The 13,129-nt window shown below is 45.0% G+C and overlaps 1 protein-coding gene across 1 annotated transcript in view; it reads right to left on the reverse strand.

Moving 5' to 3' along the window:
- The window catches only part of ADAMTS17 (ADAM metallopeptidase with thrombospondin type 1 motif 17), a 309,441-nt gene that overhangs the window by 241,181 nt on the left and 55,131 nt on the right, over positions 1-13,129 (reverse strand). Inside the window, exons 5-6 of the mRNA XM_074400099.1 lie at positions 2,796-2,879; positions 1,605-1,762 (exon numbers count right to left, since the gene is read on the reverse strand). Coding sequence (XP_074256200.1) covers positions 1,605-1,762; positions 2,796-2,879 — 242 coding nt within the window. The remainder of the gene's footprint in view (positions 1-1,604; positions 1,763-2,795; positions 2,880-13,129) is intronic.

Below are 13,129 nucleotides of genomic sequence, written 5' to 3' on the forward strand. Positions count from 1 at the left end.
AAAGCAGCAAGTATTCTCCTAAGGGATTGCCACATACAAAACACACTGTTAAATGTGTAACAAAGCACGCTTAGGGCTGGCAATTGACAAATGTCCACCGAGAGTGAGCAGGCATCTATTTGGTAACACGTAGTGGCACTGTATCTATTCTGGGATTTTTTTCTTTTTCTTTTTTTGAGATGGAGTTTCACTCTTGTCACCCAGGCTGGAGTATAATGGCATGATCTTGGCTCACTGTTAACCTCTGCCTTCTGGGTTCAAGCGATTCTCCTGCCTCTGCCTCCCGAGTAGCTGAGATTATAAGCCTGCACCACCACACCCGGCTAATTTTTGTATTTTAGTAGAGATGGGGTTTCGTCATGTTAGCCAGGCTGGTCTTTAACTCCTGACCTCACGTGATCCACCTGCCTCAGCCTCCTAAAGTGCTGGGATTACAGGCATGAGTCACCGTGCCCAGCCTCTTCTCAGATTTTTGAAAGGAATGAAAGCTGCCCTGTCCGGTGTCTGGGGCAGGGACCACAGAATTTCCCAGATGACTTTGAGATGTCATGGGGCTCAGAGTTTGCAGCACATGGCCTGAGAGATGCAACCAAAAGCATTTCTTGACTCAAAACCAAATGTTAAGTGAGATTTACCTCTATGTGGAGGACCAGGCGCGGTAGCTCACACCTGTAATCCTAGCACTCTGGGAGGCCGAGGCAGGCAGATCACCTGAAGTCAGGGGTTCCAGACCAGCCTGGCCAACATGGTGAAACCCCATCTCTATTAAAAATACAACAACTAGCCAGGCATGGTAGCACACGCCTGTTAACCAGCTACTCAGGAGGCTGAGGCAGGAGAATTGCTTGAACCCAGGAGGCAGAAGCTGCAGTGAGCCAAAATTGTGCCATGCACTCCAGCCAGATGACAGACAGAGACTCTGTCTCAGAAAAAAAAGTCCCTAGCATTCAATGTTGACATATTCCTAGCAACTCTAACTAAAAGCTGGTGTTTTCAACCTAATAGATTAAGCTACTAAGAAGTATTTCTGTGTATTTTATAAAGGGAGATTTTTGGTATGAACACGTAACATGTTGTTTATGTTGTGAAAGTCAAGCAACCAAAACAAAAATCAGTGTTCCTCAGAGAGGGCAGAGACATAAGGAAAAACGACACAGCCACACTGACATCTGTGGATGTAACCCCCAAAAAGAAATGGTCCAAGTGCTAACCCTCAGTACCTGTGAATGTGACCTCACATGGAAAAAGCATCACTGCAGGTAGAATCAAGTTAAGATGTGGTCACGCTGGAGGGAGGTGAGCCCCAGAACAACGACCGGCGTCTTTATAGGAAGAGGGAAGTTTGGACAGAGATACGCGCAGGGAGAATGCCATGTGAAAATGGAGGAGGGACAGGAGGGACACAGCTACATGCCCAGGCACTGTACCTACCTCAGAGGTGGACACCCCGATGAACCCCCTTAGTGAAGAGGAAAGCAAAACCCAGACAGGTGGCCCAAGGTACGATTTCCAAGCCTGAATTCCCAACAACGTGCCTGTTCCCTCTCCGAAGGGAAACATCGTTTCCCACTCGCGTGTCAGTTACAGGCCAAATCCCGTTTTACCTGGTCACAAACACAGCAGCATCCACCAGGGGCGGGTCGTCCTTCCCACCGGGAACCTGGTTGTTGCCGAGGTACCGTGCTCCTCCATACTCCTCGTTCTGCCAGTGACAGAAGCTTTCCAGGGACCGCTCACCATGGTGCCCAATGTGCAATTTAGCCTGAAAGAAATCGGGGGACAGTTAGAGACACAAATGCCTGGGAGGCCAGAGTTCAGATCGAGACTACGGCAGGGACGTTAAGGTGGAGACAGTCGCTCGCTGAGACACCATTTAATGACTCACGGCCCTCTTAAGAAAAGCCTGATGCTAGTGGGTAAGCAGCATAGCATAAATCTGCAGAGACCATCAGGGGCCTTACATATAGGAGCGAATGAAGGCGATGCTCTTAAAAAAAAAAAAGCATCTGCTTTTCTTCAGACAGAACAGTATCCTAAACCAAGCAATCCTCCTTCAGTCTCACGGTGATGAAGTCGACTCACCAGGTAACATCAGCATATGGGAAGGTGCTCCATTGAAAGACCAGAAAATAATGCTGCCGTGAACCCCACCTGGGGTCGAAGCTCTAATGCAGTTTCAGAAGGGAAGCCACTGGACCAGGCGTGGTGGCTCATGGCTGTAATCCCAGCACTTTGGGAGGATGAGGCAGGCAGATCACAATTTCAGGAGAGCAAAATCAACCTGGCCAGCACAGCAAAACCCTGTCTCTACTAATATAAAAAATTAGCTGGGCACAGTGGCAGGTGCCTGTAGTCCCAGCTACTCAAGAGGTTGAGGCAGAAGAATGGCTTTACCAGGGAGGCAGAGGTTGCAGTGAGCCGAGACCATGCCACTGCACTACAGCCTGAGTGACAGAGCGAGAGTCCATCTCAAAGAAAAGGAAGAAGGGACGCCACAACGTCAGAGAGCTCCCCATCAAGCTCTGGACATAACCTAGCGGCACCATGCGAGAGCCTCGGGGAGAGGAGGGGGATGTGTGTGGGCTTACCGCTCAGGGTTCCTCGAGATTCTCAACAGCCCGCCCTCACGCCACGCCACCAATACTGATGCCGGCTTCCCTCTCACGCTGGCAAAGCCACAGAGGGCAATGAAGACCGGCAACACCCTGGAGCCCCACTTAGCATTCAACAGCAACTGAGACGCTCTGGCCAGGCCACATTTTCTACAGGCTTGAAAGGTGCCTGTGGGGACTCACCGGACGTTGTTGTAGCAGGACAAGCTTGGTCACTTGAATATTAATTTTAATCCCCAGGCTCTGGTGCTGAAACATGTTGTACACCTATCAAGACAGAAAAAAAAAAAGATATAAATGTAAACTTTTTTTTAAATATAGTAGTATCCTGGATGGGAACTGGGGAGAGAGAAAAGAGATTACTTAAAAATAAGGGAACATGCGTGAAGGGCAGACTTTAGTTTATAGCACTCTAACAGTATTAGTCCGCTAATGACAACCAACATACCATTCTAATGTGAGAGGCTCACACTGGGAGAAACTGTATGGGAGCTCTCTGTACTAACTCATCAATTCCTCTGTACATCTAAAATTGTTCTGAAATACAAATTCCATTCATAAAAATATTAAAGATATAGGTTGTGCTCTTCCAGTACTAGAAAAACTAAAGAACAATTATGTGAAATTCAAAGGCCAGTGTCCACACATAAACTCTTATTGAAACAAAAAATACAAATATGAGAAACATAACCCAGATTTTATTTAAAAGGTTTTCCAGGAAAGCCAAAAATTTCCTTAAAAATGAATTTGCCAAAAGAAAAATGTATATAAGAAACCTCTAGAATCATACACATGTATACAAATATACATATACAGTATGCTTATGTGTATCTATAAAGCAATGCCGGAAATATACATAAAAACCATGTATAGGAAAGCTAGTTTTGAAAAAAGGAAAGGGCTGTTAGATGATTCTGGCAGAAAGCTGAAAACTTCCATTCTGGGGTTTCATGCTTGGGGCTAAAAGGGGACCTTCATGAAAGGCATGGGGGAGCCAGATGCCTGTTGCACGCCAGCCTGTGTCATCACTAACCCTTGCCACACCCACCAAAATCGGCATCTCCACCACTGTCAGCTGGGAAACAGGAAAACCAGTTCATCGAGGTAAAGCCACCTACCTGCGTGAGACCCACAGCCAGTCACGACAACTTGATTCAAACTCAGCCTTATCCAGCCAAAAGGTCTACATTCCTTCTTTATTCCCTGAAGTCCCATTGTAACCAAAGTCTGTCACTGAAATAAATTACAGTAACAGAAAAGGACCTATCTTTCTCAATTTTGTTGCAGAACTTAACGTAAGGACCTCAACATCAAGCAGTCACAGGAAAGTGATTCAAGAGGAAGAGAAGGGAACTTGGAAGAACGTGAAGGATTCAAAGTTGACATGAATGGAACAAGCCCACTGCAGCTGACAATCCCAGGTCATTATGACCCTGCCAAGTACCTTATCCGTAACTCACAGAAAGCAGGATGTGAGACGTATGCTGAGAGCACACTAAAGGCAGAGGCAGCTGGAAAATGTGGCGGGAACAAGAATATAATCTTTTGAATATTCTACTTAGTTTTTACCTATAGACATAGCACAGGTAACACAGGAGGGGGAATTTTCCAGCAGGAGCATTAAAACTTTCTCACTATCAATACATCAGCAGCGGCAGCAGGAAGCGATGATCATGGTAGACGGCACAGCCAGGGTCAACTCAGGCCAAGCTGAGCAGCCCAACGTGGCCACACCCAGCCCACAAGTGCTGGAAGCCGGAGATGCAGTGTGTGAGCATCTCCATGACAAAGCCATCAGCTTTGTCGCTGCTTTAATTTTCCTCTTTGAAAACCATTATTACGGTTAAAAAACCTATCTTTGTGTGATGTAATATTCCTTCCCACAAGGAAAAATAGAACACATCCAATTGTTCTGTTCTCACCTTTGTTACTTCCAAAATCTCCTTTCCTCATGAACAAGCTGTTTTTTTGTTTGTTTGTTTTGTTTTGAATACTGGACCATCCACAGGCCAGTTCTGAAGTCACGTATTCATGACCTATCCCCAAGCCTGGGAGAGGAGCGGGGAAGCACCTAACTTGCCTCCCCGCTCCTTGTTCCTTGTTTTGATAGTTCAAGAACCACCCAATAATTTTCCCTAAAATATTCAGCATCAGAACTGGGTCCAAACCGGTAAACTTCAGTTCAAAACATGAAAATTAGGAAGAAAGAAAACTTGAAGTCATGAGGGAGGAAATTCAAATTGCAGTGTTGCTATCTGACATTACATACCGCAATCTAAATACTGCCTGTCATGTCAACCCCAGTCAAAACCAAAAACATTAAAGGATACTACAGATTTAAAGAAACAAAGGGATGAAGCAATCCTCAGTGATGTTATGGTATGCCACAAAAGGAAAGACCGCAAGGAAGGATGAAAGTTTCAGGAAGAACCAAACTGTAGGAATAAGCTCCCTTGTCAAAATCACCCATGTTCTCCCTGCCAGACTGATTACACTTCAGAGCATGCCATATGCCATTAACCCTACGCTCAGCCACTTCCCGTGGAACAAATGCCACCAAAAAGATGAGAGATGGAAGGGCGATGGAAAGTTTCATGCTCCAGGGGCGAGGGGGAAGCAAAAATGGGAAGGTGGGTACAGAGTTTCAGTTTTGCAAGATACAAAAGCTATAAAGACTGAAGAGCAACGTGAATGTAAGAATACTAAACTACACAGCTAAAAATGGCTACGATGGTAAATTTCATGTTAAGTGTATTTTACTACAATTAAAAGTACAAAATAAACTCATTAAAAAGCTTCATGCTCTAAAAATTTAACGAGTACAGAGTTTCAGTTTTGCTAGACAAAAAAGCGGTAGAGATTAATTGCACAACAATGTGAACGTAGGAATACTGAAGTGCACAGTTAAAAATGGCAAAGATGGTAAATTTCATGTTGAGCATGTTTTACAACAATTAAAAGTACATTCATGCTCTAACGTTCTCTAGCAAGCCTTCTACGAAAACATTTCCTCTTGACAAGTAACCAGGGTCCATGACATCCGAGAGAGCAGGTACTGAAGCCTGAGCATGGCTCAAGCACTGTCACCTGCCAGGTGCTGACCACAGCCTCCGACAAAGCTCAGAGCACAAGGCAAGGCACACACAGACTCTCCCTTGAGGTCCTGCGCCAAAGCCAGGCAAGCCAGACGAAAATCCACCGACAGCCACAAAACACAAGGTACAAGCCTCAAAGACATGTAACAGAGTCTCCTCATCTTTTTTTTTTTTTCCCCATGGAAACTCATGCTCAGGAGAAGTCTTGGAGGCAATGGCTATATGATGTTTAGAGAGACACCTGGCTGGGGAGGGAACAGCGCAGCCAAGCGTCTGGAAATTCTGTCTCCGGCGTCCAGCTCTGGCTGTGTTTGTCACATTTCCTTGGCAGCCTAGGGGCCTAGCAGGGTGGATCTGCTGCCAGCAGCACACTACCGCTTCTCTGGCTAGGCGACGTGGGGACACAGTAAGGGAAGGGCAGACAGGGACCAGAGAAGGAGCCGTGGCTGGGGACACAAGGAGAGGAGCTACTCACCACGCCAGGCTGGGCTTCACAAGGGCACCAGCTACCTGTATGACCTAAGGCCTCCCCAGGGACAGACAGCGACCTGTGGGTGACACTCTCAGGTTGCACACACTGCTATTCAGACCCCTCAACAGGAGGGAACTATGCTCCGTAGCACAGTACCTGTGAGTGGGGTCCCCAAAGCAGCAGCAGCATCCACATTACCTGGGCACTTGTTTGAAATGCACATTCTGGAGTCCACCCCAGCCCCACTGAACCAGAGACCCTGGGCGTGAGCAGGCCATCTGTGTTGAACAATACACCCCCCCGGAGTGTGGCAACCAGTGAGGGCTCTAGCACTATGCTCCTCTTGCTGGACACCAGAGAGAGAGGCATGTTGTCTCTTTCACATGGTAATTGAGTAAAATTGATGTCATTTTCCCTCCATACAGAACTTGCCTGGAACAGCTCAGGTTTTTCATTCCACTCCACGGTCGTTAAGGAAGCTAAGAACAAGCGAAGCTCTGTGAAGCGGCTCCATTTTCCAATTTGGCTGCCCACATCCAGGGTTTCTGGTATCAGCACCACCTGTTTCCGTCTGCAATTTGTTCTTTAAATTATTCCCACTGCTCTGTCACTGCCACCCCAACCAAAGGAGAATCACATGACATACACACAACTGCACCACACACGCACATCTGGAAAACTCCTAACAGTGGGGCCACAGCACCTCTCTGCAGCTTGGGTCAGCACGGGCACCCGACCTTATGGAGGCTTGCGCTGGGTGCAGTGAGTCACACCTGTAATCCCAGCACTTTGGGAGGCTGAGGTGGGTGGATCACGAGGTCAGGAGATTGAGACCATCCTGGCCAACATGATGAAACCCCATCTCTACTAAAAATACAGAACATTAGCAAGGCATGCATCTGTAGTCCCAGCTACTCGGGAGGCTGAGGCAGGAGAATCACTCAAACTCAGGAGGTGCAGGTTGCAGTAAGCCGAGATTGTGTCCCTGCACTCGAGCCTGGACAACAGGCTCAGACTCCATCTTTAAAAAAAAAAAAAAAAAAAAAAAAAACCAGAGCACATCACTCTTCTGCTTAAGCCCACACAACAGCTTCCCACTGCCTGGAACGAAGCCGCTCTCCACACCCTGGTGTCCAGTCTGCAAGGTCAGCCTGCCTGCCTGCCTCTCACGGTGCCCACCACCTCCCTCTCCATCACCCACAAGCAACCAGCTATTTCTGTGCCCCTCCAATGCCAGCCTAACCCTCACTGGCTGACTGATTATGCTGGCTTACTACCTTCCCCTCTCAGAGAGGTGGCCCTGATACCCCTGTCGCTGCTGTCACTTGGTTTTCTGCACAGCACTTACCACGCTCTGGCTTTCCTTCTCACCGATTTGTGTGTTGAATGCTGTCTGTCATTCCTACGTAAGCACCATGAGGATGAGACCTCCAGTGGTCCCTACTCTACCCCAGAAGAGGACAGGAGGGTCCCCAGCACACACTAAGTGACCAATAAATAAACCTGGGTAGAATCAATTGTTTTTATATTTCTGGTGAAACACATACAACATAAACTTTACCATCTCAACCATTTTCAAGTGCACGACTGTGTACTTAACTGCAGTGTTAATTACGTTCATGGTGTTGTACAACCAACCTCTAGAACCTTTTCATCCTCCAACGTGGAAACGCTATACTCATGAAATACTAACTCCCCCTTCCCCCAACCCAACCCACATTCTACTTTGTTTCTGTGACTGGTTTACTGCAGTTACCTCACGTAAGCAAAATCATTTAGCACTTGTATTTTTGCGACTGGCTTGGCATAATGTCTTCAAAGTTCATCCATGTTGTAGTGTCTGTGAGCATTTCCTTCCACTTGTACGAAAACAGACACATAGACCAATGGAACAGAAGCAGGAACCCAGAATAATGCCCATACCTACAATGCCCATACCTACAACCATCTAATAGTTGACACAGTCGACAAAAATAAGCAATAAGCAATAAGCAAAAGACTCCCTACTCAATAAATGGTGCTGGGATAACTGGCTAACTACACGCGCAAGAATGAAACTGGACCCCTATCTTTCACCATATACAAAAGCTAACTCAAGGTGAATTAAAGATTTAAATGCGAGTCCTCAAACTATAAAAACCTTAGAAGGTGGCTGGGCCAGTGGCTCATGCCTATAATCCCTTCACTTTGGAAAGCCAAGGTGGGCAGATCACGAGGTCAGGAGTTCCCGAACAGCCGGACCAACATAGTGAAACTCAGTCGCTGCTAAAAATACAAAAGTTAGCCTGGCATGGTGGCGCATGCCTGCAATCCCAGCTACTCAGGATGCTGAGGCAGGACAACTGCTTGAACCCAGGAGGCAGAGGTTGCAGTGAGCCAAGATTGAGCCACTGCAGTCTAGCCTGGGTGACAGAGTGAGACTCCTTCTCAAAAAATAAAAATAAAAATAAAAATAAAAATAAAACCCTTAAAAGAAAACAGAGGGAATACCTTTCTGGACATCAGCTTTGGTAAAGAATTCATGACTAAGTCCTCAAAAGCAACTGTAACAAAAACAAAAATTGACAAGTGAGAGCTATTAAACTAAATAACTTTTGTGTAGCAAAAGAAACAACAATTTGTTTCTGTATATACCCAGGAGTGGAGGTTTTCCATCATATGTCATATGGTTGAGCTTCTTCTATACTCTAGCCTTGTGGTAGCTAGACACATTGCTGGGATTTTGATCGACTGATCTTTCAGTTTTTACTTTTTAGGGGCTAAACAGCATCTACTGCTGTACTCATTGAGGAAAACTGCTCGTCCGGTGAGTTTTAGAAAATGACAGGGACCCTCTCCCAACCATTGACCTCAGTGGGTGGAGACTCACTCTGTCTACTTCCCACCATTGACCTTAGTGGGTGGAGACTCACTCTGCCCACTTCCTACCATTGACCTCAGTGGGTGGAGACTCACTCTTCCCCCTTCCCACCACTGACCTCAGTGGGTGGAGACTCAATCTGCCTGCTTCCCATCACTGACCTCAGGGGTGGAGACTCACTCTACCCCCTTCCCACCATTGACCTCAGTGGGTGGAGACTCACTCTGCCCCCTTCCCACCACTGACCTCAGTAGATGGAGACTCACTCTGCCCCCTTCCCACCACTGACCTCAGTAGATGGAGACTCACTCTGCCCCCTTCCCACCACTGACCTCAGTAGATGGAGACTCACTCTGCCCGCTTCCCACCATTGACCTCAGTGGGTGGAAACTCACTCTGCCCACCCTGCCAGCCCCAGAGCGGTCTTGGTCCCTGAATTCCCTTCAGGGCTCTGATTCCTGGAGGAGGGGCAGCAAGCAGTCAGGAGATGTTCTTGGGACGGAGAAGCTGCAGCAGCAGCAGGAATCCAGCCTAAGAGGTCAACCCTGCATGACCAGCCCTCATTCCTGACCTGACCTTAGCCTCGATCTCTCCTGTTGCCTGGCCTCCCAAGTTCCCCCCAAACTTTCCCCAAACTCTGAGCCTGGAGACTCAGTCCTCATTTTGATTCTGAGGACTCCCTCTATTCCTCCGAAACTGGGAGTCCTTTGCTACTTCAGCCAGCCGAGATCCGGCTCCTGTTGCTTGTAATCAAGATCCCCAACTGATACAAAAGCCAAATCCATTGCTCTAGGGTTTACAAGACTCTCTTCCTTGTTCAATAATGAGACCACTTTGCATGATGCCAGTTTTCTTTGGTACCTCTTCCAGGTTTCATAAGCCCTTAAAAATGGCCAGGATGAATCTGCTATGACTGTGGCCATTTCTTCTGCAACTCTGCAGCTATTTCTTCAACAGGGTGTGAATGAGAAGCCATTTGTAGCCGCCACCTGCTCTTTCTTGGTGCAGTTTTTTTTTTTTTCCTTTTTAACCATGCTTGTTTTATCTTCTCTATCTTTTATCACCCTCCGTAAAAGACAAGACCCACAGGAGATGGCCCATAATTCAGTAGTCTACCTCAGGGGCCATGGAGGAAGGGTAAATATATTATTATATTTATGCATAAACACTTTCAAAAAGAGTTCAATAGACCATATCCGGTAGGATATGCCTGGAATACAAAAGGCTTTCCAGAAGCAAATTTGCCAAGGAATTAACAAAGTAAAGCCAGTGTTTGTGTCAGTGACTTCAGCACTGAATCCTTTGCAAAGGATGTTGGTATAAGGCATCAGTCACTCATTTATGCATTCACTGACTACACATCCACAGTTTCTGGATCATCTCCTGCCTGTGTCATCTGTAAACAGAGATCATTTTACCACTTTTCCTATTTGGATGCCTTTATAACTTCTTTTTCTTGCCTAACTACTCTAGCTAGAACTTCCAGTATTATGTTGAATAGAAGTAGTAAAAGCAAGCACTCTTGCCTTGTTCCTGATTTAACAGAAAAAGCTTTCACTATTTCACCACTGAGTATCATATTAGCTGTGAGTTTTTCATGTATGACCTTTACAATGTTGAGCTGAGCTAGTTTCCTTCTATTCCTAGTCTCTTGAGTGCTTTTATCATGAAAGGCTGCTAAACTTCATCAAATTCTTTTCCTGTATAAACTGAGATGATCATTTGGTTTTTTTCTTTCATGTTGTTAACGGGGTAATATCCCTTTTTTTACAACTGATTTGCATATGTTGAACCATCCTTGCATTCCAGAAATAAATCCCACTTGATCCTGATGTATAATCCTTTTAATATGCTATTGGATTTTGTTTCTTAGTATTTTATTGAGGACTTTTGCATCAGTGAGTAAATGGAATATTGTTTTCTTATTTATAAGGCACTGTAGTTTTGTTTCTTTTCTCTGGCTTTGTTATCAGGGAATGCCCGTCTCACAGTACGAGTTAGGAAGTATTTTCTCCTCTTCAGATTTTTTGGAAGAATTTGAGGCGGACTAGTGTTAGCTCTTCTTTAAATGTTTAGTATAGTTTACCAATGAAGCCATAAAGTCCAGGGCTATTCTTTATTAGGAGGTTTTTGATTATTGATTCAACTACCTTCCTAATTATGACTCTTCAAATTTTCTATTTCTTGTGATTAAGTATTGATAGATTTTGTGTTTAGAAATTTGTACACTTCATCTAGGCTATCCATTTGTTAACATGCAATGGTCCACAGTACTCTCTTATAATCCTTTATGTTTCTGCAGAATGGGGAGTAATGTCCCTGCTTTCATTTCTGATATTAGTAATTTAAGGCTTTATCAGTCAATCTAGCTAAGGTTGGTCAATTTTCTTAATGTTTTCAAAGAACTAACTACTCTTGGTTTCTTTGGTTCTGTTGTTTTTCTCTCCTTTATCTCTGCTCTAATCCACAACTAAATCCAAAGCTAAATCCAAGCTAAATTCAAAGCTAGCAGAAGGAATGAAACAACTTGTTCTTTTAGTTCCTTAAGTTGTAAAGTTAGACTGTTTGAGATTTTTCTTCTTTTTAAATTGAAGGGTTTACAGCTATACATTTCCCCCTAAGCAGTGCTTTTTCCTTGTCCCATAAGTTTTTTGTTGTTGTTGTTTTGTTTTTTTTTGAGACAGAGTTTCACTCTTATTGCCCAGGCTGGAGTGCACTGGCACTATCTCGGCTCACTGCAACCTCCACCTCCTGGGTTCAAGTGATTCTCTTGCCTCAGCCTCTCAAGTAGCTGAGATTACAGGCGTGCATCACCACACCCAGCTAATTTTGTATTTTTAGTAGAGACGGTGTTTATCCCTGTTGGTCAGGCTGGTCTTGAACTCCCAACCGCAGGTGATCCGCCTGCCTTGGCCTCCCAAAGTGCTGAGATTACAGATGTGAGCCTCCGCACTCGGCCGTCCCATAAGTTTTGACATGTTGTGTTTTTGTTTTCACTTGTCTCTAAGTATTTTCTAATGCCTCTTGTGATTTTTTTTTTTTTGAGACGGAGTTTCGCTATTGTTACCCAGGCTGGAGTGCAATGGCGCGATCTCGGCTCACCGCAACCTCCGCCTCCTGGGTTCAGGCAATTCTCCTGCCTCAGCCTCCTGAGTAGCTGGGATTACAGGCACGCGCCACCATGCCCAGCTAATTTTTTTTGTATCTTTAGTAGAGACGGGGTTTCACCATGTTGACCAGGATGGTCTCGATCTCTCGACCTCGTGATCCACCCGCCTCAGCCTCCCAAAGTGCTGGGATTACAGGCTTGAGCCACCGCGCCCGGCTGTGATTTCTTCTTTGACTCATTGGTTGTTTAGTAGTAGTGGTTTAACGTCTATGAATTTGTGAATTTTCCACTTTTCCTTCTGTTATTGATTTCTAACTTTACCCCACTGTGGTCAGTGATAGTACACTGCATAATATGAATCTTTGCAATCTCATGAGACTTAATTTGTGACCTAACACATGGTCTCTCCCGCAGAATGTTCCATGTTCCTTCAGCAAAAAAAGTCTGTTGTTGCTTATAATGTTCTGTGTATATCTGCTAGATCCAGTTGATTTATTGCATTACGTCTTCTATTTCCTTATCTTCAGTCTGGCTGTTCTATCAACTAATGAGAGTGGGGGTTGAAGTCTCCAACAACTGTTGTACAACTGTATTTCTCTCTTCAATTCTATCAATTTCATATATTTTGATGATCTGTTATCAGATATGTAAATACTTATAACTGCTATAGCTTCTTGCTATATTGCGCATTTATGAATATGTAACATCACTCTTTGTCTCTTGTAAGCTTTTCGATTTAAAGTGTGTTTTGTCTGATGTTAGTATAGTTACTCCTGATCTCTTTCCGTTACAATTAGCATGAAACTTCTTTTTCTATCCTTTCACTTGCAACCTTTTTGAGTCTGGATCTAAAGTAAGTCTCTTGTAAGATCTCATATAGTTGGATCTATGATTTAAAAGAAAAATTCATTCTGCTATCAATTTCTGTGACTGAAGTTTAATTAATTTACACTTTAGGTAATTACTGATAAGGAGGGACTG

The sequence above is a fragment of the Saimiri boliviensis genome, chromosome 5 (assembly GCF_048565385.1).
Source record: "Saimiri boliviensis isolate mSaiBol1 chromosome 5, mSaiBol1.pri, whole genome shotgun sequence".
In the NCBI taxonomy this organism is placed as follows: Eukaryota; Metazoa; Chordata; class Mammalia; order Primates; family Cebidae; genus Saimiri; species Saimiri boliviensis.